General features: G+C 48.6%; 1 protein-coding gene across 2 annotated transcripts in view; it reads left to right on the top strand.

The window, feature by feature from the left end:
* Nucleotides 1-27,094, top strand: part of LNPK (lunapark, ER junction formation factor) — a 1,074,215-nt gene that overhangs the window by 623,685 nt on the left and 423,436 nt on the right. For both annotated transcript variants that reach the window (XM_069616137.1, XM_069616138.1), the window contains exon 9: nucleotides 20,099-20,314. In XM_069616137.1, the coding sequence (XP_069472238.1) occupies nucleotides 20,099-20,314 (216 nt within the window). The remainder of the gene's footprint in view (nucleotides 1-20,098; nucleotides 20,315-27,094) is intronic.

A 27,094-nucleotide genomic window follows, 5' to 3' on the forward strand; every position in this document is an offset into this window, starting at 1 on the left:
TTGCTGTGTTAGAGAAGCACAGATATGGAATTTTGGACGTTTCTGTGCAGAGCAGTGATCCATTGCCACCGAACATTGCGACTGTGCCATGCCCACCCGAAGCACAGCTGATTGTGAAGTACAAATCCCGGTTTAAATAATTGCAATACGATTGTCTTTTTGTAAATAAATGTTATTGTACAGTGTACCTGTAACCCTAACCCCTACCTTCATCATCATGGGTGGTGAACAAGCTGGGTGTCATCTTTGAATTCTCTCTATTCACCTCATATATGTGTATGTATATATTTTTCTCATGTCTCATCTCATGTAAATGTAAATGCTGCGCACTGTTGCGCACTGTTAACGGAGTGGAGGCTTGCGTATTGCAAATAATAAAACAAACAAATAATAAATCTCACTTTTAACTCAACTCCTGTGGTACTTTATACTTTCCCTGACCTTCCGCCAAAAATTAAATGTCTCAATTTGGGCTGCAAAGCTCGCAGACAACGGGGACAAAATTGGGGCACTTAGAACGCGCCAGCCAAGCGGCCCATGGCATTTGGGAGAGAAGCCAGTTCGCATTTGCACATTGAGGCGCACTACATAGACGGATTCTAAACTTCAAGTTCTCACAGATGCCTATACTACGTGATGTTGCAAATAAATAATGCGAAGGACAGCGCCCAGATGAGGCCCGCAAGTCGCACTGGAAGTATAAGGGTCTATTGTTTTTTGACCTTGAGACAGGGACCATGCCGAAAGAACTACATTTGAAGGGAGTGCGCAATAACGTAAGAGACGATAAGGCAGAAAATTCAGAAACTAGACCGAGTTTCAGTTTTAGGTCAGTATACGAAAAATCATTGTCAAGAGCACGGTCCGTTTTACAGACTGCATTACGAAGAGTCACAATGGAAATTTCAAATATAATGTAAGTAAATCTTTACACGCTTTTATACCGGAATGAAGATTTAATGAATGGATGCATGAATAAATGAATGAATGAAGAGCTAGGAAAAGCAAGTAAAACTGTTCGTAGTGGGCACATGGGCATGCAGGTCCACTGGTCTCACCGATCTCGGTCCTTGGCCCAGCCACTTTTCCCTGCACTACGGCACTGTCTCTGTATCCTTCAGCCACTTCTCCCGGCATTTACCTTGCACTTGCCACCAGCTGGCCCTATTATTTAATTTGTATTCAACTAACCATGTTCAGCCTTTCCCCATGCGCGATTAGAAAGACACCTGGCCTAGTAGGATCGTTGTCTGTCTGCCCTTGTTCCCCACCTGCCTCGTCGCGCCTAGAAACACTTGAGTATAGGCGACACAAATTGCATATCATATATCATATCATTCCTCACGCATGTAGACTGTCGTTTATCATTGTGTGTTGGCCTCGATTTATCTCGTTACTTTTCGCATTGATTTTAGAGACGAACATACTCCATTGAACTATCCTTGCAAGCAAATAGTTTCTGATCGCCGTAATAAATAAAATGAGTACTATTAATGAAGTTCGGCTAGCGAGACTAATTATCATTTTTTTGTTTTCATAACAGGTATTTGATCCTTTTCTGCCACTGCCACCTGTTTGAGACACCGGCGGATGGATTCTTCAGCAGACACCTGCAGCTTCGTGTCAACAACTGGAGCACGATCACCATATTATGGGACGATCGCCAAGGGCCCACATGCCCTTACGCTGTACTAGTGGCTAGAAGCAACATATCAACCTTTAGGCTGGACTAGTGCCTAGTTGATGGAACAGCCTTGCGGTTCACCGTGCTTCCAAAGTGATTCTTTTTACGAAAATGAACACCCTGTGTACCATAAAGGAACAGCGCGTGACTCAAGATGAAATGGAACAATTATTGCGGATACAGATAAAAGAAAATAAATGGCTTCCGGAGTTCATATGTCAATTGCTGAATATTCTATAAACATTTATTGTCAAATAAATGTACTTTACCAAAAGTACCGTGTTGCTGTTTCATTTTAAAGTACAGTTTCATATTCCGAATTGTGGCGCGCTGTGTTGTGAGTTGATCTGTGTTGGTTTCCGGGTTCTGTGTGGAGTCGCGCAGAAGACGACTGGGCGCGTTTGCCTACGCAGCACAGTAACGTCACGGGGAGAGGCGGGGAATATGAATGTTTTGATAATGTCAGGCTCAGGGGCGGGGGAATTGATTTAGTGCCGCAAAAGCAGGTCAGCCAGGGCAATCGGGGAAAAGATAGGATTATCAGAAAATGGCGGCTCCCTGGTGCTTGTTTTCTTGTGCGTTCAATGGACGAAAACTCGGGTAAGGTCCATAGGAAAGTTTTCTAAAATCGAGCCACTTAGGCTTAAAAAAACATGGCCGACCCGTAGGGACAATAAAACATTTTACTAGACCATGCCTTTAAGTAAGGGGTGTGATAAGAGTGGTACATCTTTCAAATAATTGAATCCATTTATCAAATAAGTTTTTCCATTGCACTGTACACTAGGCCAAGAGCAGAGTTTATCGCCTGATTGAAATCCTTAACAAATCGAGCATTTGACTCAAATTTGGAAGATTCTCACGTGTACGTACATAAATACTACAAATTTACAAAGTAGTTAATATCAGGAATAGACTACTTTATTTAAATGCTGTGACAGTATTTTATACTGTCATTTCTAGTTTGAGCTGCAATACCCTTACTTGAAAAAGTATGTTGAGGTGACGTTTATGGGCAAGCAGTATTACTAATCTTTAGATCTGTACATTGCATTTTAAGTTAGTTGTACGATTACACAAGGGCTTATTCCTATGAAGGGTTCCATGTAATTTTTCTGATGGTAATTACTTCAATAAATCAATGATTTAATTCTATTTGGGTTGTCCCCCATGCAAGCCCCCTTCCCCTAAACTAGTACTCCTACCCCAAACCCCTCCCTACCCCTTTTAACCCCTTATCCCACAACCCCCTATATAAATCTAAGTGTTTCAAAGTAATTACTTTGAAGTAAATTACTTTAAAAATGTACCGTCAGGATAAACCATGGGATACCCTTTGAAGGGTTTAATACATACAAGAATAGAAGCAACACTGCTTGTTAAGATTGCTGCCAGAATTAACATGGAACTCTATGGCTAAAATAGTCCTTTTTGGATCTTTATAGATCAGAGGCACTAAAAAATGATATCCAAAATGGTGCTAAGTAAAAACCTATTGACAGTGCTCCATGTGGTTATAGGACCACAAGCTTCACTAAATGTAAGTGTAGAAAGGCATAAAGTGAGTTGTGGTTAGAAATGGTGATAGTTTCAACTGTGGAAGTGGGTGCAGGTATCGATAACTGTTAGAGATATTGTTACGTGGGAGAGAGTACTGATAAGTAAAGAATGATTATAGAACGCTTAGTAAGTTTAATTACCAGTCAAATATTGCTAAAGAGAACTAGTGTTAAGTTGTCCATAAAACATTTACTTGTGGAAATATAGTGTTTGAAGCAACAAACCAGACTAGTAAACTAGTTTAAACTTCACAATGCAGAAACGGATAAGACATGGCAACCTATTGAGATATTAATGACCATAAATCATAGATAATATACTTAGTTTTGCTTTAGATCACTAAGATATATTTTCACAAAAAGCAGCTATATTATAGAAGACCAACCTCAGAATAATATCACTAGCAAGGAAGAGTCTAATTTGTTGAAGGAATAGTAACGAGGACATAAATTAGCAGTAATTCAAAGAAAGTAAATTGATCATTCATTTTTGTGTAAACCTAGGACAACATAATATTGATTACTATATTAAATTCAATACACTGATAATACTTCCAGTAAAATATCATTTGAATTAACTGACGGTTAAATCCAAAAAGAGATTCATCATTAAATAAGTATAACTTTGAAGATAACCATCAGCCTTTTAGATGAAAAATGCACATCTCATTGGTAGGATTGATTTGAAATGTGGGTTAATTATGACACATTAGTTCAATAAATATAAATTGATGGCTAAGGTCTGCGCATTTGCTGTCTATTCTTTTTTTTAAAAAAAATTTTTTTTACCAAATCTATCATGCAAAGTGAAAGAAATATAAATACTGCTAGTAACTTCTACTATAATTGAGTTAAGTTAATAGATGGAACCGTTTTTATTAAATATTCAATGGTTCTCTTACTTTAATGTTTTCTTGATTTGTATCCCTCTATCTTCTGTTTTTTCCGTTTATAATTTTGTTTGAAAAAGTATAGAAAATAAGCCCTTAAGACGCTCACAGTGGGTAATACACTGTAGAAAGTGTTTGAGTGAAATGCGTAGGCAGGACACATTTCTTTTCTTGATAATTGAGTCATTTAATATCATTTAATGTTTAAGTATTTGACTTCTTAGGATTGTAACCAAAGAAAAATAGCTTTCTTTGCTGAGAATAAATTGATTTAGGAATTCTAACGTATGTCTGATAATTTGCTTATGTGAGGAAGAAATGTCTTTAATTCTAGGACCAGCACCAATATTTTGTTGTGGATTGCACCTTACACTAGTCAATAAGTCTATGGGCATTCCACAAAATGTAATAGATTGAACGAGTCCTTCTGGCTGCATTCTCATTAGGACTACTGGTATAAACCACCAGGTTCGCCCTTTAGCTTTTGGTTTATTGTACCCCCTTGTACAGTTAACTGACTAGATGGCATGTGTTGGAAACATTGAGTCCTTTTTTAGAGACAAGTGTTTTATAATCAGTAAGGCTCTTCTGTACCCACAAACAACTCCCAGTGTGTTTACCCTCCCTTTTTAACTTAGCAACAGTAAATCACAAACACTTGCCATTCTCCACCATGGGGTCTGGCATGGAATCACATGCTCATGAATATTCCTGGTGAGGCTGGGAATCCTCAGTAAAAGAAACAGTTTCACTTTCACTTACAAACTGCAGTTCTCCTGTAAACCAATCACTGTCCTCTGGGTCACAATGCCCCCCTCAAATGACAGTCCTCTCCCTAAGCCCCTCCTCTGGCAGCCATCTTCAGATTTGTACTGCATGCTTCAGTGTTGAGTTCTCGAGTTTGCTCTTCAAACTACTTCTACATTTTTTTCGTGTTTCCGGTGGGAAAAGGTTCTATTTTTGTTCCAATTGAGCCTGTGTACTCTCTCCTCCATCTGCAGACCTCAGGGATCCCTTGTTGAAGATTTTAGAAGGCCATCATGCCAACTTTGCGCCCTCTGGCACAGACGGAGGAGGAGGAGGAGGAGGAGGGAAGGTCCCTCGTCAAGCCCTGCACCAAATGCGGGCTACGGAATGTGTTTGTAGAAGACAAGCACCTGCAATGACTCTGTGTGCATCCGGGCCATAAAAAGGTGGAGTGCGAGAGATGCCTCCGTTTTCCAAGAAGACAACGAGGGACAAGCACAGTAGACTGACAGCATGGCTTAATGCCAGAGCCCATGCCCCGTGCCCAGAGTGTCGTGCTCACCCAGGACCGGCCGATCAGAGGAGCGTTCTAAGTCCTTGGAGGATGCCTCATCCATGGGGGCCCAAGACCAGGCCAAGAACCTCAAGTCAGAGTCCATCAGTTTTGCTGCCGAAGGGGGTCCCAAGGTGGATGGGGCCCGATCGACATCACCCTCCGCCTCCATTGTCAGCCGACAATAGAACTCCTCCTTGAAAAGGAAATCATTTCCCCGTGTTAAACTGCGGTAGAAGTCTGAGAAGCCGCGGACCGAGGAGAAGAAGGCCAAACAGCCCGAGCAGGCACAATCGGCACAGGCTAAGACTTTGTCGACGATAAAGTTGGCGACGACTATTACCATGACGTCCAAGGGTGCTGACCCTGCAAAGGTAGCCGCTGCAGCACAGAAGGTATCCCTGCCCCCAAGGTGCAACACCGCCGCAATGACTTTCGCAAAGTCTGCTGGCACTCCAGAAGGGAGGAAACCAGCTCAGGCCCTGGTTCAAGCCCCGCCGTGGGGAAAAAGGGGTGGGCGAGGACGCCCCAAAACGGACCACCCATACTGTGGCCCAAGCCATGGAGGTCACGTCCACGGATAAAGATGACCAGGAGTCCTTGCACACGGTCCACAAGGACGTGGAAGAGGAGCACGACAATGGCGCAGGGCCTAGTTCTCCGATCCCGCCAGCTCAGCCGAGGGACGTGTTTCTAGACATTCTGTTGACTCTGCACACCTTGGTGTCAGAGATCGTGAGGAGGATGCCCCTGGACCCCCAAGCCCCCTATCAGCCTCCAATGAAGAAGGGGAAGCATCATCAGATGACCCCATTTCAGCCCCGCATCGGCAGACACTGGTGCAGGGACGGATACAGCCATGACTACGGGCGGCCATGAAGATATAGTTGCAGCGGATGGCGAGTCTCCGCATTTGGATGCTCCACATAGGGTGTCCCTGCAGGACGAGGTTGGATCGTTCCACTCCATGATTGCCAGAGCCTCTGAGCTATTTCAGCTTGTGCCCGAGGAAACCAGGCACGAGGCCAAGAGGAAGACGATCATGGTGGTGCCCATTCTGGACAACATGTAGGAAGAGGGCCAGGCCCTCATGAAGAACCCTTGCTCGGCTCCAGCCAAACGGGATAGTCTGGAGAAGAAGTATTATGTGCCCGACTCCACACCAAAGTTCCTGAGGTAGCAACCATTGCCGGATTCTGTGGGATCGGTGGACGCAAGGAAACATTTGTCCAACCCGTCCTCGTCGTCTTTGGTCCCTCTGGACAGGGAGGTGAAGAGGAGGACACCATGGGAAGCAAGGTGACTTACACTGCAGCATCCACTATCAAGGCAGCCAACAGACTGGCGATCCTATCCAGGTTCAACAGGGAGCTGTGGTACAAGCTGGGGCCTATTCTGGAGTTCCTCCCCAATATTAAGAGGATGGAGGCAACCGCTCTGTTCCAGTAAGGGGAAGTAGCGTCTGATCACGCCATCACAGTGGCGCTGAATGTCGCTGACACGGGGTTCCGGCAGATGGGGAAACTATCTCTGCCTTCGTCGCCAAGGCTGGTTGAAGGCCACGAATTTCCGGCATGAGGTCCAGGCAAGGGTGTTGAGCATGCTCTTCGACTGAGAGAACTTGTTTGGGAAGGTTGTTGACGAGTCCCTCCAGGCCATCAAGGCAGATACACAGATGGCCCATTCCCTGGGCACTCTCCAGCAGCATCGCTTTTCTTTTTGCTCTTCCAGGGGAAGGTCGAGCAGGTCTGCCTAAAGTTTCTCCGCTTCGTACCATTGGGCCAGTTCTCCAGCATGGGGTCTGGCATGGATTCACATGCTCATGAATATTCCCCGTCGTCAGGCTGGGATTCCTCGGTAAAGAAAAAATCAGTATCAGTTTCGTTTCTGATCTGTCTTTCGTAGTAGTAACCAATCACTGATCTCTGCGTCATACTGACCACAGCCAATGACTGCCCTCTACCTAAGCCCCGCCTCTGGCAGCCATCTTCAGATTTTTACCGCACGTTCAAGTGTTGGGATCCTCGTGCTATTGCTCTCGAGCGTTAGTGCTATTTTTCATGTTTTTTCTCAGAAAAATTTCTCTTTCGGTCAAAAGAGCCTCAAGCTCCACCGTTTCTTCATACGATCAACGGGGATCCGTGTCGGATTCGTCTACGCCCCTCAAGGGTGAATATTTCGTCGAGCCACGCTTTTGGAGGACTCCAGAAGTTTCTCAGGCCCATCTCGAACATGGCCCAGGAGAAGGGAAGCTCGACGCCCGGAAAGCTGTTCAGGGTCTGCCCTGGATGCCAGCTTCAGAATGTCTTTAAGGAGGACAAACACTCCCTTTGCCTTTACTGCATACATGAGGACAAGACGCACGTGGAGAAGGACTGTGCGTTTTGCAGCAATATGTCGGAGCGGACCATGAAGGACCGCCATCAACGTCTCGCCAACTGGCTGGAAGGAAAGAGCCCGTCAGGCGAGAAGAAGAAGAAGAGGTCCGAGCGGTCTTCTAAGACCTTTGTGGACGCCCCGGCGACGGGGGTCCAACAGAAGGCCAAGCACCGCGAGTCCGCTGGCGCCGAACGGTCGGGCTCTATGGGCGCCAGGCAGGGCGCATCCTCTCCGGCGCCATCAACCACGAGCCAACGCTCTGGCTCGGGTAAGAGGAAGGCCGAGCACCCGGCGAAGCTCCTGGAGAGACCCCGGTCGTGCTCGAAGGCCCCATCGGAGGGGGAGCGAGGTGGTGACCCTCCCCCCAAGGCGGTGAGCGCACCTAAGGTGGTGAAAGCCTTGATCCATCCGGCCAAGGCCTCTATCGAGACAGTCGCGGCGGCCCTGGCTCAGCCTGTCGAGGCTACACCAGTGGTGGCGACCCCGGGGCCCAGAATCTCCCTGCCACCGCGGCCCATCGACAGGACCCCCGTGAAGCCTCCGACGGAGAAGAAAAAGGGGGGGCAGGAGGTCGTCGTGGACTCGGCCTCAGCCTCTGAGGAGGAGCTGATCGAAGTCTTAGGCCACGGCTCTGGCGTGGAAGAAGGGCATCCTGTGGGGGGGGGACCCCGACGTGGAAGACGACGAGGGCGTCGAGGATGCCGACGGGGCTCCTGATCGCCCGTCGGATCTCCCTCAACCAGTGCCACAAGACAACTCGGCGGCCATTTTGTTGGCTATACAGTGCTTATGCTCGGAGATAAGGACGAGGCTGCCGTTACCACCAACGGAGGAACCGCTCCTGACAGGGGACCCGGAGCCAGGCCCTTCTGGGAGCCCTCCCCCTAAGAGAAGAAGGATTCACCCTTCACCTCCTTTTCAGCCATCGCGCCCTGTTCAGCCCTCCTCCCCGTGGGGATGATACGGGGACTGACACGGCCGCAACGGGTACAGACGACGAGGTTTACGACGAGGATCTCCCGTCGTCACCTCCCACCCGGGCTTCCCCGCCCGACGAGATTGGATCGTTTCACTCCATGATCGCCAGGGCATCCGAGCTTTTCCAGCTCTGCCCGGAAGAGAAGGAAGGTTTCCTTTATCAACGGCGTGAGACCAAGAGGAAGACGGTCCTCGCTGTACCTCTACTAGACGATATTTGGGATGAAGGCCTCGCCCTCCTCAAGAACCCATCCACAACGCCGGCTAGAAGGGATCGGTACGAGAAGAAGTACCGGGTCCCGGACGCGGCCCCCTTGTGCCTTCGGGCACAGCCGATCCCGGACTCGGTCGTCTCCGCGGCGGCCAGGAAGAAAGCGGGGGGGGGCGCGCGGCCTCTACATCAACCTCCCCACCGGACGGCGAGGGAAAGAAATTAGACACGATGGGACGCAGAGTCATCTCGTCGCCAGCGACGACGATTAAGGCGGCCAACGCCTTGGCTATCGTAGCCCGCTATGACAGGGAGTTGTGGTACAAACTGGCCCCCCTGCTGGACTTCCTACCAGACAAGAGGGTGGAAGCCCTAGAGATCTTGCAGGAAGGAGATGTGGCTTCGGACCACGCCATTACGATTGCGACGGACATCGCTGACACTGGATTTCGCCAGTTGGGCAACGGCGTGTGCCTTAGGTGGCGTGGATGGCTCAAGGCTACTGACTTCCGTCAGGACGTGCAGACCAGAGTCTTGGACATGCCGTTCGACGGTAACAACCTGTTTGGGAAAACAGTGGACGATTCCCTTCAAGCCATCAAGGCGGAGACGGCCTGGGCTCTTGGGGTTCTCCAGCAACGGCGGCCGCCCTTTCGGAGCGGCGGAGGCAAACAGGGTGCCTCCAAAGGTTCCAGCGGCGGATTTTCCACCTACCGTCAAGCGGCCCGTTCGTCGTCACAGGAAGCTTACAGGGGACGAGGCAAGTCAGGCAGACCCCGCCTTCGTCGCCAAGGAGGACAAGGCGGCAAAGCCTCGTCGAAGCAGGACTGAACAGGCCGTGGGGTCGGGCCCCCACCGAAGCACCCCGGTGGGAGGCCGGCTGGCGAGCTTCGTCAGCGTGTGAGAGTCGATCTCCACCGACCGTTGGGTGCTGGACGCCCTAGCTCAGGGTCACGCGCTCGAGTTTCTAAAGAGGTGCCTGCGTGTCCCCCCTGTGGCCAGGAAAGAACATCACGTCCCTCAACTTCTCTTGGAGGTAAAGGCGATGCTCAAGAAGGGCGCCATCAAGCTCGTCCCAAAGAGGCTTCGGGGCTCCGGAGCTTACTCAAGATACTTCCTCGTGAAGAAGAAGACGGGAGGATGGCGTCCCATCCTGGACCTACGACGACTGAACCGAAGGAGTTCGCCGTGGAGCACACGGCAAGGACCGTCCAACTATTCACGGACCTGGGATTCTCCATAAACTACGCCAAGTCCCACCTGGTGCCCGCGCAAGACGCGCTGTTTCTGGGAGCGAAGCTCGACAGTGTCGCTTCTGGCCTCTCCGTCGGAGGAAAGGACGAGGGCCATCTTGGGCAAGGTGCAGCGGATGCTGGTTGCGGACGCGGCCAGGGTGAGGTCCATCAAGTCCCTCCTCGGAATGATGTCCTCTTGCATTTATCTCATCCGCCTGTGCAGGCTCCGGATGCACCCGTTGCAGGAATTCCTGGACGCGTGCTGGATCCAGACGACGGGCAGCTTCGAGGAGAGGATCACACTCGACGAGAGTTTCCGACGAGCGATCCGGTGGTGGGGCATCCGCGCGCATCTGACGGCGGGCATGGACTTCCAGACCCCCAGCCACCAGGAGACAGTGACCACGGATGCCTCCCTGGAAGGGTGGGGAGCGACACCGAAAATCTGCACGCGAGAGGCCTTTGGCTTCCGACAGAGAAGTCCCTCCATATCAACGTCCTGGAGCTCCGTGCAGTGTTTTGGGCCCTTGGGTCGTTTCTTCCATCCCTCAAGGGCAAGGTGGTGAGGATCTTTACCGACAACACCACCACCATGTTCTACATCAAGAAGCAAGGCGGTACTATATCCCCAGCCCTGTCCAAGGAGGCGCAGGATCTGTGGATTTGGGCCGTCGCCCAAGGGATGTTTCTGGTGCCGTTTCATCTGGCAGGGATAACAAAACACCATCGCCGACTCGCTCAGCAGAGAGCTGCGCTCGTGCCACGAGTGGGAACTACGACAGGATCTAGTGGACCGCCTCTTCCGACGGTGGGGCACTCCCCAGATCGATCTGTTCGCGACGGCGACGAACTCCAAGTGCCGGAGGTTCGCCAGCAGGTTTCCCCAGCCTAGGAGCATGGGCGATGCTTTCTCGTTCCCCTGGGAGGGCCTGTTTCTATACGTGTTCCCTCCATTGCCATTGCTGATCCGGCTGATCAACCAGCTCAAGAGGTCACGGTGCAGGATGATCCTCGTCGCACCTGCGTGGCCGAGGCAGATATGGTTCCCGGAACTTCTGGACTTGTCAGCGTCCTCGTCAATCAAGCTGCCAGCGGACGCGGATCTTCTCTCCAGGGAAGGAGGCGCCATCCTCCATCACGACCCGAAGTCGCTGAACTTGCAGGCCTGGCTCCTGCAGCGTTAGAGTTTGGGGGATACGACATACCGGCCGACTGCAGAGAGGTTCTTGCAAAGGCCAGGGCGTCCTCAACTCTTAAATGCTATGGACACAAATGGAAGAGGTTCTCTGTCTGGTGCCACGCACAGAATATTAACCCTCTACGGATTACGGCTCCCCAGGTACTGCCGTACCTTCTGACGCTGGCCAAGGCTGGGCTGGCGCACGCGTCCATCAAGATTCATCTTGCTGCGATCTCCCGATACACCAGAACCACCGGGCGGACATCCTTGTGGTCTCATCGTCTGGTGAAAGAATTCATGAAGGGACTGTTCAGATCGTTCCCGCCGGTGAAGGCTCCAGCCCCGGCGTGGGAGCTCAACGTGGTGCTGACCAAGCTCATGGGACCTCCGTTCGAGCCTCTGCACTCGGCTCCGTTGAAGTTCTTGTCATGGAAAACAGCATTTCTTGTGGCCATCACCTCCGCACGGAGAGTGGGAGAGATCCAGGCCCTTTCCTGCAAGCCCCCGTACTTGACTTTTCACGACACAAGGGTAGTGCTCAGGACGCACCCCTCCTTCATGCCCAAGGTGCCGTCGGACTTCCACCTCAACGAACCCTTGGTATTGCCTGTTTTCTTCCCGTCGCCTTCGTCGCCGGCCGAAAGGACTTTGCACTCGCTGGATGTGGCTAGAGCGCTGAAGTTTTACGTGGACCGCACGAAGTGTTTTCGGAAGACGTCACAACTTTTTGTGAACTTTGGACCTGTCAATCAGGGGAAGGCTCTCTCAAAGGCCTCCATTTCCAGATGGTTCTCCGGCTGTATCATGTACTGTCATCGGTTGGCAAACCGACCGCTGCCTGGCCGTCCGAGAGCCCATTCCACCAGAGCGATCGCAGCTACCACGGCGTTCCTATCTGGTGTGCCCTTGCTGGACATCTGCAGGGCTGCTACGTGGAGGTCGACGCACACCTTCACGAAATTCTACTGCGTCGATCGGGATTCCAGGGAGGAGTCCAGGGTCGGCCAAACAGTGCTGCGCAATCTGTTCGCCTAAGGTGAGCCTGATGAGGAGGTAAGAATTTCTTAATGTTGAGTTTGATGTAATGCTTAATGTTGAGCCTTTGCCACCTCCCGTGGTTGTGCATGTGTATACTGCTATGTATTCTTTATTCATGAGCATTTGAATCCATGCCAGACCCCATGCTGGAGAAGGAACAAGTTACTTACCTGTAACTGTTGTTCTCCAGCAAGGGTCTGGCATGGATTCACATGCGAACCCTCCCGCCTACCCCTCTGCGGCTCTTCACTTGGTCATACTGCCACTTCACGTGCTACCAAATCTGAAGATGGCTGCCAGAGGCGGGGCTTAGGTAGAGGGCAGTCATTGGCTGTGGTCAGTATGACGCAGAGATCAGTGATTGGTTACTACTACGAAAGACAGATCAGAAACGAAACTGATACTGATTTTTTCTTTACCGAGGATTCCCAGCCTGACGACGGGAATATTCAGAGCATGTGAATCCATGCAAGACCCATGCTGGAGAACAACAGTTACAGGTAAGTAACTTGTTCCATCCATGACCCAGGAAACCTGCAGACAGCTATTCCCAGGACTACGGTAGCAGAGGACAGCGTTGTTGTCGTCGTCGACCATAGGGCAAGATGCCGGTGCAGAAGCAGGCCTGAACTGGCCGGGACGTTGGGCCCCCATGTGTGCACCCTGTGCGAGGCCGGCGGACTAGGTTTGTCAGCCAGTGGAAGATCACCACCAACAGATGGGTGCTGGACGCTCTCGCTCAGGGACACACCCTGGAGTTTCAACGCAGGTGTCGGCGGATCCCTCCCAGTTACCCGTCAGGAGCAGCACATCCCTCAGCTCCTGGAAGAGGTAGGGCCATGCTGCAAAAAAGGGCAAAGGGGCTAGTTCACCAACGGCTCCAGGGCCCCGACTCTATTCCAGATACTTTCTAGTCGGAAAGAAGACAGTGGCCTGGAGGCCCATCCTAGACCTATGATGTCTGAAAAAATCCCAAAAGTTCAGGATGGTCCCATTACAGCATGTGCTTGGCTAGCTAGAAAAAGGAGACTTGTTGTTGGACCTGGTGGACGCCTACTCCCATGTCCCCATTCGCAAGAAACATTGGACATTTCTATGTTTCACAGAGCAGGGACAGCACTACCGGTTCAAGGCTCTACCCTTCGGCTTGAAGTCGGCCCCCAGAGTGTTCACAAAAGGTCTGGCACTGGTAGCCACCCATCTCCCTCTACAGGTCATACACGTACATCCGTGCCTGGACGACTGGCCCTTTCGCTCGTGCTGGAGGGAGCTGCCTGTTGGACACATGGAGATGACCATCCAGCTACTGATGGATGTGGGATTCTCCAACTACCCAAAGTCCTGCTTAACACCATTGCAGAACGCACAGTTCCTGGGCACCAGACTCAGTATGGTGCCTTGCCTGGTGTCGCCCTCGGAGGAGAGGGTACCAGCCATTCAAGGAAAGGTGCAGCGACTGTCGATGAAGACAGCCAAGGTGTGGGCCATCAAGTCGTTACCGGGCATGTCGTCCTGAATCTACCTCATCCGACTCTGCAGGTTGAAAATGCGACCCCTTCAGAATTTCCTGGATGCTCACTGGGTACAGGTGTTGGAAAGCTTCAGACAAGATCCCTCTCGGCGACGCATTCCGTCGGGCGATAGGATGGTGGGGCGTCCGCTCCAACATCCCCTATGGCACGGGATTTCAAAACTGCCTACACAAGGACACAGTCGCCACGGCCGCTTCCCTGGATGGCTGGTGAGCCCACCCCGGCTGCTTACACGCCAGAGGCTTGTGGCTGCCAGAGGAGAAGGATCTCCATATCAACATCCTGGAGCTACGGGCAGTGTTTTGGGCCCTCAGGTCATTCCTCCTGTCTATGAAGAGCAAGGTAGTGGGATCTTCACGGACAACACCACCACCATGTTCTAGATCAGGAAACAAGGGGGCACTCGATCCACAGTGCTCTCCAAGGAAGCACAGGACTTGTGGCGCTGGGGCTGTCGAATAAGAGATGTTCCTTGTCCTTCACCTAGCGGGAGTCGAGAACACCATTGCAGAGTCCCTCAGCAGGGAATTGCGCTCATACCACGAGTGGGAACTTCGGCAGGATCAGGTGAACCACATCTTCGGCAAATGGGGCAGGCCCCGGATCGATCTGTTTGCAACAGCGGCGAAATTCAAATGCCAGAAGTTTGCTAGCAGATTCCACCAACCGAGGAGTCTGGTGAACACTTCTTCCCGTGGGAACTGCTATTTCTGTACACTTTTTCTCAGTCTCCTCTCCTGCTAAGAATCATCAACACACTCAGACAGTGTCAATGCAGGATGATACTCATCGCCCAAGCTTGGCCAGGGCAGATTTGGTACCTGGACCTTCTCAGCCTGTCGGTGTCACCTCCGTTTAAGCTGCTAGTGATTCTAGATCTTCTCACCCGAGAAAGAGACTCAATCCTGCATTACAACCCTGGATTGCTGAACCTGAGGGTTTGGCTCCTGCAGCCCTAGAGATTGGAGCATACGAGTTGCCAGCGGACTGCACGGAGGTCCTCGCTAAAGCCAGGGCGTCGTCGACCTTGAAGAGCTATGGTCACAAGTGGAAGCGTTTCGCTACGTGGTGCTGGTCACAGAAGATTACCCCTTTTGAGGGTCACGGCCCCACAGATCCTGCCTTACTTGCTATCCTTGGCCATGTCCGGACTGGCGCACGCTTCCATCAAGGTACGTCTGGTGGCTATCTCCCACTACACCAGGTCACCAGGAAGATCTTCACTTTGGTCTCACCAACTCGTCAAAGAGTTTCTCAAAGGACTTTTCAGATCTTTCCCCCCGGTGAAGGCTCCTGCCCCGGCGTGGGAACTCAACATGGTTCGGACGAGGCATCAGGCCCGCTCAAGTTTCTCTTGTGGAAAATGGATTTCCTGGTGGCCCTCACCTTTGCCAGAAGGTTTGGTGAGATCCAGGCCCTATCCTGCAGATAGCCATACCTGACTTTCTACGAATCGAGGGTGGTGCTACGTACTCACCCCTCCTTCATGCCGACGGTTCAGTCGGAGTTCCACCTCAACAAGCCTTTGGTGTTATCTGCGTTTTTCCCAAAATCTTAGTCGCCGGCGGAAAGTGCCTTGCACTCCCTGGACGTTGCTCATGCCCTGAAGTTCTACGTGACAAGCATGTGAACCATGGGAAGGCCTTGTCCAAGGCCTCCATTTGAAAATGGTTCTCCGGCTGCATCACGCACTGTCATCGGTTGGCTAACCAACCGCTGCCTGGCTGTCCGAGAGCCCACTGCACCAGAGCGATAGCTGCAACAACGGCGTTCCTGTCTGGTGCACCCCTGCTTGACATCTGCAGGGCTGCTATGTGGAGGTCCACTCACCTTCACGAAATTCTACTGCGTCAACAGGGATTCCAGGGAGGAGTCCAGAGTCGGCCACGCAGTGCTACGCAACCTGTTTGCTTGAGGTGAGTCTGTTCCAGGGGTAAATGTAATTCCTTCTGTTGAGCCTTGCCACCTCCCGTGGTTGTGTAATGTTGTACTGTTATGTATTGGTTATTCATGAGCATAGGAATCACTGCCAGACCCCATGTTGGAGAAGGTTTAAGTTACTTACGTGAAACTATTGTTCTCCAGCATGGGTCTGGCATGGATTCACATGCAAAACCTCCCTCAGTCCCCTCTGCGACTCTTCTTGGTCATACTGCCCCTTTACATGCTTACCAAATCTGAAGGTTGCTGCCAGAGGAGGGGTTTAGGGAGAGGACTGTCATTGGATGGGGGCAATATGACCCAGAGTATAGTGATTGGTTTAGAGGAGGAAGACAGTTTTTAAGTGAGTGAACCTGTTTTTTTCTTTTACCGAGGATTCCCAGCCTGACGAAGAGGAATATTCATGAGAATGTGAATCCATGCCGGGCCCATGCTGGAGAACAATAGTTACGGGTAAGTAACTTAAACCTTATATTGCTTGGGGCAATATGGCTGCTCTTCTGCACCCCACCTATGGGCCCTTAAGCCTACTGTCCAACATATTCTTCATATCATGTAGACACGCTTTGCAGTTTGATCTCTGCTGCATAGTGATGTGCAAGTCCTTCATCTCCACTCACTAGCAAGTATGCACACAATGGTTTGCAGACCTGTTTTGTGTTTATGAAGGTTTGTCTCGGGAGGATAGCTCAGCGGCAACGTGCTCGCCTTGGAAACAAGACGACACGAAGCAACACAGGTTCGATCCCCGGGTCCATGCTTAGAAACCTCTGGGTATTGAGCACGTTTTATGCAACTAAGACAGGGCCTCGATGCCCCCGGGCTGTGTGAGCGCTTTAAAAATGCAAAATAAATAAAAAATGTGTCCCTTGCACTCAATTTCATTGCTTTTTCAATTCCATTGCGAAGGGCAGTGCCAGATGTTGTGCCTCTGAAGGTCTGTGAAGTTTTTCCACCCACTGTTCAGTTAATTGAGAAGTCACCCAAAGCCCTGGTTGCAGCTTCAGTTTACCAGTGTCCTATGCACCCGATGGAGTCTCTGTATACATGCGTCTATGCCACCACACCTCTTAATCGATCTTGCTTCCGCCACAAAATATCCCATAGTCTTCTCCCATGGTGAATCAGGAAGCAATTTACAAATTTCACGTTGGGCTAGCCAGACTTTATATTGCTCGTTAGGTTATGCCCATGTATGCTTAACTTTCACACACCAATGCCCCCCCTTCCTTAGCGCATTCATCACAATGACTTTCTTCAGGAGCAGTTAAGTTTGTCCTTGTTGACCACTGAGCTTATATATTGTCTCTACTTCACAGCCACCATAGTCTAACAAAAATGGACTCTGGAAATATTTCTGCTTGGACGTTTACAGTATTGCATTCACTGCCTTACCTGTTCAGTTGTCTTTTCTGGCTCTTTCTGCTACCAGTTTAGAATCTGTGTACAAACTCATTACATGATTGTTTAGCTTTATGCTGCATTTTATTTTGGCGCAAAGGAGTATCGCATTTGTGCCTCACTAATCTTTTGTCAATTATAGGGCTAGCAAGGGTCCGGAGGAGGCCCAACTCCCAGAGAGCAGGGACTTGTCAACCCATAAAATGATTGCGTAGACAGTTTTCCACAATGTTTTTTCTATATTTCGTTTCATTTCATTCTGGTCTTTTTTCCAACTTGATCAACCTTCTAGGTTGTCTCATCTTGACAGAGTGGTTTTACTTTCTGCCTTGAAACGCATGTGGTGTCTTCCATGATAACTGGTGTACATCCTAGCGCTGTTCCTTGTTTTGGTATCCTCCACTTTGCTCCTTGCGTTAAATAAGGCTTAATTGTGAGGCTATTTACCTATGCAGTTATTTAATTCCTAATCCCATCTTCTTCTTGGTCAGTGATAAGAACATAGTTTGGTGTGTGGTTCAGGCGCATGTGTGAGGGAGGATAATGAGGTGCCCATGTCTGCATGTGTGCTGAATCCATACCAGACTCTGATCCCTACCTCAGAGATGACATACATAAAGTATGGGGGAAAGGAGACTATGTTCTAGGAGTGCAGCAGCCCCTAAAGTGTATAACTTTTTCACCTTTACTTTCCTTACTAGGCTTCCCCAACATCCTATGGGTCAATGGTAGTCTTTCAAAGTCGTCAAAGGTTTATTAATCTGCTGTGGTGACTATAGCAGAAGGGGTATCTGCTATAACCACCACAGCGCTCCCATTTGTCCGCTGTTAACGTCTTTGGGAAAGTCCCTCAATCCAGGGTACATAGGGCATAGTATATAATACAATGCCTTGCACATTATAGAATTACGCTGTTGGGAACAAGCGAGAAACAGCATTATGAGGATTATTAGCCAGTAAGCCAAGATGGTAGTATGTAGGATAGCATTTGTGTACATATTCTTGTAAATGTGCTATCCTTGCGATCAAAATCCTGTTCTATCATAGACAGTTTGCTTATATGTTTATTAAAGCAAGAGGAAACTTTAAAAAAAATCTAAAGCAGTTCAGGTAAATTGTCCGCAATATTGGATGTCATGAGGGGATTTGATTGCGCCCAATCATTTTCCTGGCATATGTGTTTCTGAGATAGTTGTTCAATAAAACCTCAATTTCCTCTTCATATTCTATTCCTCAAAGAATATCGCAGAATATCTAACTGCTAAAATGGCTTCTTCAATAGAGCATGATTTGTAATAATTTCTGAAATTAGGAATTTAATTTCTGAGCATTCAAAAGGTTTCTTCTTTTTGAAGGCTACTTAAATTTGTGTTGACTACAGTCTTAAGTGTTCCTATTGCTGGGTCCATGGATTTTCTATTGTAATCCTCATTTCAAGCTAAATAGTGTTTTGTGTATTTGTGTGTTGGATGAGACCAGATGTGGTTTATTCTGTAGTTTTCAACTTTGTTTCTGAATTATTTTTAGATCTTTCTTAGGATACATTTCAGTGAAACAGAGGTTGTTGTGTTGGCATGGAGACGTGGTGATTTCAGGGTCACTTATATTGGTGGGTGGTATGGAGACCTGGCACCCCCTCAATTGTGATAAGCGGTTTTATCAGAATAAAATCAGTTGATGCCTTACACTAAAATCATTGGATCTTCAGGCAATTTCTAATAACTTATGGAAATAGTGTGCTTTAATGATCTGTCAAATTTGGCTATCTTTTGCTCAGTGATTCTTCTATGCATTGCTTTATATGGAGACTACAGGGTGTTCAACACCTCTTTATTTTTGTACACACTCAAACTGCCTCCTGGATCCAACCCATAGCTAGCAATAGTCCTATATTTGAAGTGGTGAGAATTAACTGAGCTGAAATGGATCCTGCACAGTTTCGATCTACAGGGCTGCAAAAGTAGACCATTCATATTTACCGACCTGGGTAATATTGCATATTTATAGATAACCGAATTACAGGTGTCATTGACATTGTTCTAAGTCTAATGTTGGACCAGTAATGCTTGGATTGGGGTATTTTATCGACACCTGGTGGTTGGTGTATGCAATTGCTAGACTAAGAGGCCCACTCTCATTCCATGCTAGCTCCCTGCTGTCTCATTGGCAGGGTGTTGCCCCGCACCTCTTATTCTGACCCACAGCAACCCCCCGGGATACTTTTTCCCTACACCCTATTCCTTTCCTTACCCTGATCCAAGCTTTTGACCACCCTCCTCTCACGATTACCTCACCCTGCTCTCTTAGCAGGAGTGTCCCTCTCTACTGTTGCTCCCCTTTTCTGTCCCCATCTCCCCCTCTGAACTCCCTCTCCCCCAGATTTCCACTCCCCACCTCGATGCCCCCACCTCACCCGTCTCTCCCCCCTCAAGTTCAACCCCCTCCACCGCAATAAACTGGCCGATCAGACAGATCGACCACCTTTACAATTATAGCCTGTTGACTAGTTTACTATGGCCCAGTTTGATAGTTTGGTCAATCGAGGGACCCAATGACACTTTGTCACGTGTTGAATTGGCATGGTATTGCAAATGTACAAAAAAGTGCTCGAGTTTAATCACTCAAAAATGTCATTGAATGGTGCAATGTGTACAATTTGGATTCTTCTACACAGCTTTTATAGCGGATTTAATTTGGTAGCGTTTAAAAAGAAGTATTTTATAATACTGGACTGATTAAAAATATTTTTTGTATCGCATTTTCCGATCAGAACTCCGACAGCGGAATGTGGTACAAAGGAATCCAAGTGCATCCACTCCAACGAATCCTAACCAAGGATCACCACAAGCTCCAGCGATGCACGTGACAACACCTGGTCTGCAGAAAGACGCTGCTGCACCCGGGGGGCCCCCTGAGAGAACTGCTCAGCAAGTGATGCAGTCAAACATGTTAGCAAGGCGCCCTGGATCACCGATGCTTGGAATGGGTAAACTGCAGTTTGTTTTATTTACAGTTTATATTGTTTTCTCTAGTTGCCAATAAAATAGGTCATTTTCTGGAGGTATTGCTTAACATTTCTTCTGCAAGTAGCGAAGCATTTATCTGATTAAGCAGTCTTTCCATATTCAATTAGCTATAACTCTTTGCAGCAGGCACCTCATGATACTGAAGCCTACTGCTGTTACTCGTTTAACTGTTATGTCTTTGTTTAAATGGCAATAAAGCTGTGCAGTATCGTGTCCAACAATATATAGCACACCTTTTTTATGATCCAACTATAGAAAAGGCAATGATTTATATAAATTGGATATAAAAGGAAACACTTGCCGAGTGTTGTTTGGCATTGACAAAAACCCACATATTGTGTAAGTGTTTTTTATTAGGACACAGGTTTACCAAGATGCGAAGCTTGGTGTTCAGCATTGTTCTGTTTCCGCTTCCTGTCCGCTTTATTTGATGTTCTACAGTGCAAGTGATTTTAGTATGGTCTATACCAACCTTTTAGTTGCACCACTCTTGAGCCGAGGTTTTAATTTCATTTTAACTGACTTTGTTGTTGCCAACCGAATAATGAAACGTAACATGGTGCACTGTGTTTGTGCTTTGTACGTGGGTAGAATGGGTTGAAAGCTCACATTGCGTTTGGAGCTGGATGGGAGGGGGAGGGGGTCAACATTTATTCTAAGTGGCAAAAACGATTGCTCGGGTTTATGTTTAAATTGCAGTTTAACTATTTTTAATGGAACACTCTTAGAAAAACGTCAGCACACAATTTAAATTCAGCACGAAATTACAGTGACCAGTTTGTTTCCTAAATCCTAAATGACTTTCTCTTGCAATCAAGATGCTTAGTGTCCTTTGGGTAGTTGCTCTGATAAGGACTTTCAATCTGGCTGTACGTTCAGAAGCTATGAACCTCTTGACGTTATGAATCTAACATATTTGGTCAATTGCAGTGACGTTAAGGTTTGCCTGGCATCCCTTAGCCTCATCACAGTGCCTCATTACCACCACATCCCTCAGACCAAATATTGTGTGCATCTTGCCCCAGCAGTCCTCATTATCACAACCTGGCCACTGGCCCCACGTCATTGGGGTGGTGGGGGGACGGGGATCCCATGATGCATAACTTGTAAACATACGGCTGATATTGAATGACATCTGTGAAATAGAAAACTTTAGTATTGTAGGTGGTGTTGGATAACAAAACCCTTCACATTCAGTAAAAACGTTAGGTGAAGTGACAAGCATGGTTTAATGCAACACAACCCTTCAAATGTGCCAATGCCTGGAAGCTGTGTCACCTTAACTCTGAGCCCCCCTGTTGTGCACCCCTTGAGCACACTGATATCACAGATGACCATATTTGTAATTTGCCTCTAGGATTAAGAATATTTTGATCCACACTATTTATCTTATGGTGAGCTCAATGGTATCTTCAATTTATTTTTCATTTAAAATTTGTATAATTTTGAATGTCAAAGGCCATCTAATAGAAATTCTGGACAAATCTTTAACCCCTTACCTGCAAGTGGTTCCCCCTCCCCAGTGCCAAGCCCCTTTTTGGTGATTTCGGTATTTGTCGCCATTCAATCCCTTGTTATCCTAGTTTGCTGTATGGGGGTGAGCGAAAAACAGAAAATGTTTCTTCAGAAAATGGCAATAAAACGATGTACAAAGATGCCTGTGGTTTTTTTCCTTGTAAGAGCTAGGAACAAATGGTTTGCTGTGCTGAACTCGCCATTTTCCAGGCTTTCAGGAACAGGTTGAATGGAAACCACAAAAAAATGTGTATATGGTTACCATCAGTTTTGTGAGAGGTAGGCGATTTTACCCTATTTTTTTAATAGGACATGCGTGGACGAAATGGAAGCAGAGGGTAGGAAAGCTGAATGGGAAGACAGAAAGGAATACATTTCTGAAAAGTAGACAAAATTCCAAGTTTAGGAAGAGGTGATTTACACAGGTCAGGCAACAACTTTGTAGGGATAATTCCCATAATTTGGGGAAAAATTGGAGAAATGACAGATAAAATAAGGTATGTCCTGGACATGGTTGGACCTGTAAGGTAAGGGTTTCTGTGAATATTGAGAAAAGCAATGCCTCGCTACATTACCCCGACTCTTCCAGTTAAGAAATCACAAATTTTTCGTAATGTTTCACAAAACAAACAATACCACAAGCCAAGAATTGAGCCATGGTACACAGGATTTTTATGCTGACGGCCTAAACAGACGTACTTGGTATGTGTAAATAAGGAAAACAAATGTGGTGAGGAATGGCAAGCATACGTTTTTTTGAAAGAGTACAGGCAGACCATTTGAAGGATAGGTGACTTTGCAGGTTACAAAAGCGTACAGTGCATAAAGCAGCGACTAAATGTAGGTCACATTTGGGAAATGAAAGGGTTGTGTAACTAAGTGCAGCAGGCAAACGTTATGAAAACCAAGAGAAAACAACAAATGTCCTACCTTCCCACATTCCCACAGGTGTCCCAACGAAAACAGTACCTCGCATGTGGGCGCGCACCTACCTGAGCGCAAAGGCAAAAGGCTAAACGACTGGTAACCCCAACTGTTTCAGCAGAGCAGATTTTGTGGGAATTTGCTCTTGTGGACAACCTACAGATTTGGGCCTGGGGTGTCGCAGCCACCAAGGAAACCAGGGAACCCCATGCATTTCCGAAAAGACACCCGTGGCGATCCATAGAGGTCTGACTTGCGCGGATCGCCCCAGAATGTAGAAATTTAGGAAAAAACACAATTTTCAGACATTTCCCACCTCAAAACCACCGAAGCACACCGCCAACAACACATGTCCTACCTTCCCACGTTCCCACGGTTGCCCTGACGAAAGTGGTACCTCATGTGTGGGTGCACCTACCTCGGCCTAAAGGGAAAAGGCTAAACCACTGGTAACCCCAAGTGTTACTGCAGAGCTGATTCTGCAGGAATTTGCTCTTGTAGACAACCTACAGATTTGGACCTGGGGTGTTGCAGCCACCAAGGTAAACAGGGAACGCCATGCACACCAGAGTGGCATGTGGAGGGAGCAGGATTAGCAATGCTTGTCAAGGCATGCTAAAGTGTAGCAAGTCAGAATGGTGTTGCATTTGTATTGAAGGAACGCATCCAGTGCAGGGAGCAGGAGTGGTGTTCGTTTGTAAGGCATGCGCAAATTGAGAGCCTATGGTTGCCTTTCTAGGAATGATGGGCATTCCAGGAAATCAGTCGATCTCTCAACACTATTCCTTTGTATGATACAAAAGAAAACAAAGCTTTAGGCAGAGGGCTGCATGGAAGGGCATTGGGGACAGTACATGGTGAACTGTCCATTCTTTCATTGTCCTTGGTCAGTCTTGCCAGCTCGCCATTCAGTTTCCTCACAGAGGAGTTGATGGCCTTTCATTCCCAGGAGTTCTCCATTCTCTCCTGGGAACCATTTGCGACCAAGCCACCACAGTGTTTGGGAACCTTAATGAAATCCACTGCAATTCAGCCATCAGTAGCTCGCATACCCCTCTCCGTCCCATAGAAGCCATATCATTTCCCCCCAGATGCATCACAATTAAAAATGGGATGTCTGAGCATCGCAGATGACTCCTCTGAGCTAGTGAAGGCACATTTCCCCCGACACCGAAACAGTGCAACAACCAATCATCCCTCAGAGACCCAGATGTGCTTGGCCCTCTGAAATGCCCGACAATCCATACAACCCTCATACTCATTAGGAAATGCAAACATGAAAAACTAACATGAAAAGGGCCAGGCGTACAGTTTATCAATTAGCACAGCAAGTGCTTCAACACATGTCTCTTGCAAAAATCCCAGACACACACTTCCCCCAATTTTACATGCACTTCACATGTGCGAGAACAGTAGGTCATTACGTAATAGGTACATACTTTTCAGGGATAGTTCTGGCTGGCCTGCGTTACAGGTTTTCCCTCCAGGGAGGGATGGGCACCCTGCTTGGGGTCCCTTGGACCGCGGCTGTACTTGGGTCCTGTTGTCCAACAAGGGAAATGGGCGACCAAGGGTGGGACCATAACCCCGGACCATCCTGAAGCTCTGGATAGGCAGCGTTACAGCTCTACACTCAGAGAAGGGATGGGGACCGTGCCGGGTCTCCCTAGGACCAATGGTGAACTTGGGGGCAGTCGACCAACAAGCGAGACGAGCACCCAAGGTCAGGCCTGTCACCCCCAACCCTCCTTGACTTCTGGCTGGGCAGTGTTACAGCTTTCCCTTCCAGGAAAGAATGAGGACCATGCCAGGCCACCCTGGGTCCGCCCCTGGACTTCGGGATGGTCGCCACACATAGGAGACAGGTGCCCAAGGCCAGGGCCATCACCCCAACTGTCCTGGACCTCTAGGAGGCCTGTGTTACAGCTTTGCCCCTTGGGAAAGGATGGGGAACCTGCCCGGGCTCACTGGGACCGCAGCTGTACTCGAGGGGGGGGGATGGTCAACCAACATGGGAGATCGGCACCAAAGGGCAGCGACATCACCTCCAGCCATCCTGAAGTTCTGGCTGGCCTGCGTTACAGGTTTTCCCTCCGTGGAGGGATGGGGACCCTGCCAGGGCTCCCTGGGACCGCTGCTGGACTTTGGGACGGTCGACCCACATGGGAGACAGCTGCCCAAGGCCAGGGATATTACCCCCAACTGTCCTGGACATTTGGGTGGCCTGCGTTACTGGATCACTGCATTGATGTACCCACTGGAGGTAGCAATCTCATCTAGACTCAGGCTCGTCCAGTATAAGATCCTACATCGTACCTACTACCCGAGAGTAGCACTCTTCCGGTGGGGTAAAACCTCAGATCCACGGTGCTTGCGATGTAAGCACGAGGAAGGCACCTTCTTTCACATTATATGGGAATGCGACCGCATTCAAAGATATTGGCAAATATGTTGTGATGAGCTAACAAGGGTCATGGGTAAAGCAATACCAAGAGAGCCAAAGCAGCTGTTACTGGGGGTAGATGGCGAAAGAGGTTTGACACAATATGAAAAATTGTTAGTCAACTGCCACAACAGTGCTTAGAAGGAACATTGCACAGCTATGGGGTTCAGAGGTGTCACCCAGCTTCGACCAATGGTTGATGGATGTTGATATATGCGCAGCAATGGAACACAGTTTATACTGCAAGGGGTTGCCTGAGAAAGCAAGTATGATATGGCAAAAATGGGAGGACCTACACGGACTGGTTTAATTGCCTAGTCAAAATATCCATCTGTTGGGAAAGTGTGGAGCATGTAAATGTTAACGAAATATTAGCGAACACTGCCTGTGATGTTGGTTTATAACCAGTTTGCTGATGCTCAGAGAAGAAGGGGTTTCGGGGAGTTCGCATCGCGTCTTTCAGCAGATGCACTGTTGAGTTGGATGTAAAAACCAATAAAAATTGTTTGATTACAAAACAAGGGAGACGGGCGCTCAAGAGCAGGGCCATCAACCTCTGACCATTCTAGAGCTCTGACTGGCCTGCGTTACAGCTTTTCCCCCCTCGGAAAGATTGGGGACCCCCTGCCATGGCTCACTTGGACCACTGCTGGTCTTGGAGACGACGACACAAATGGTGACCATTCTAATAAAAGGAAAGAGCTCCATACCAAGTATGCATGCTCAGAAGACAAACATCTGCATTACTAGCGCAAACATGTTTCAGAAAGTGGTAGTCATGTTTACTAAAGTTTTTTTCATACAAAGCAGCCAACATCCCCTATTCAGGGCACACCCATCATTTGTCATGAACCGTTGTCTATGTCCTTTCTGGACCTCCTGGTCCCTGACTCGCAGGGGATTGCATGCAGTTATCCTTCCAACATGGCCGCCCGGAACAGAATGCTCCGGATCAGTCTATGCGTTCCACGCTGCTCATCCTACAAAAGAGACACACCCCGCGGCTCTGCGCGTCTCAACGATACCGCTACCTGTAGTCGGACGTGCTTAGCCGGAGTTCGATCGGGGCTCTCGCTTGATTCCTTGTTCCCAGTCCCTTGAATTCCCTCCTGTTCCCTTTCCTCCCCAACCTCCGGGAACTGGAAAACCTTCCGCGCTCGATTCACGGTCCTCCGTGCCTCCGAGCGTACCTTAATTACTTCCTGGAATTACCCTGGACTTTTGGAACGCTCCTGGAAACTGAACCGCTGCTCTCACGCTGGACGCCGAAGATCGGCGTTCGGGTCTATACAAATCCCGGACCGTAAAGAAGAAGAAATCCCAGAAGGTCGCAAGTACACAACAGAAACATGTCACAAGTCTCTCCCCATCTCACATCATTGAACACATTACCTCCGCACCACCCGTTCCCACTCATACCACTAACACTCCATCCACAGCCCCACCCACCACACTAACAATCTACCTCCCAATTACCATGCATAATAACAAAAGCACATTTTGTACGACATGCATAAGTCAGCAAAAGCTTTTGACTAGCCACAACCGCAAAGGAAACAACAACAAAAAATTACTATCTGTACTCAGCCCACAAATAACACGCTTTCAGGCTATCTGCAAACCTGTCCATTCCTTGGGCCAGATACATGGGACATACCATTCATCTGCCACCAAGGAAGGGGTAAACGGTAAATTGATTGGAAATGCGAATAAGTCCAATGGGCATATGGAAACCCCCACAACAAACAAAACATTGTCTAGATGGCTTAGTGCCAAATTTCTCTCCCAGGGGAACAGCACCTGCTGGTATGGGGGAATATGGTATGGTATTCGTGGCCTGATCCTGCAAGTGTGTCCC

Source organism: Ambystoma mexicanum, chromosome 9, assembly GCF_040938575.1.
Source record: "Ambystoma mexicanum isolate Mex_15411 chromosome 9, UKY_AmexF1_1, whole genome shotgun sequence".
NCBI lineage: Eukaryota > Metazoa > Chordata > Amphibia > Caudata > Ambystomatidae > Ambystoma > Ambystoma mexicanum.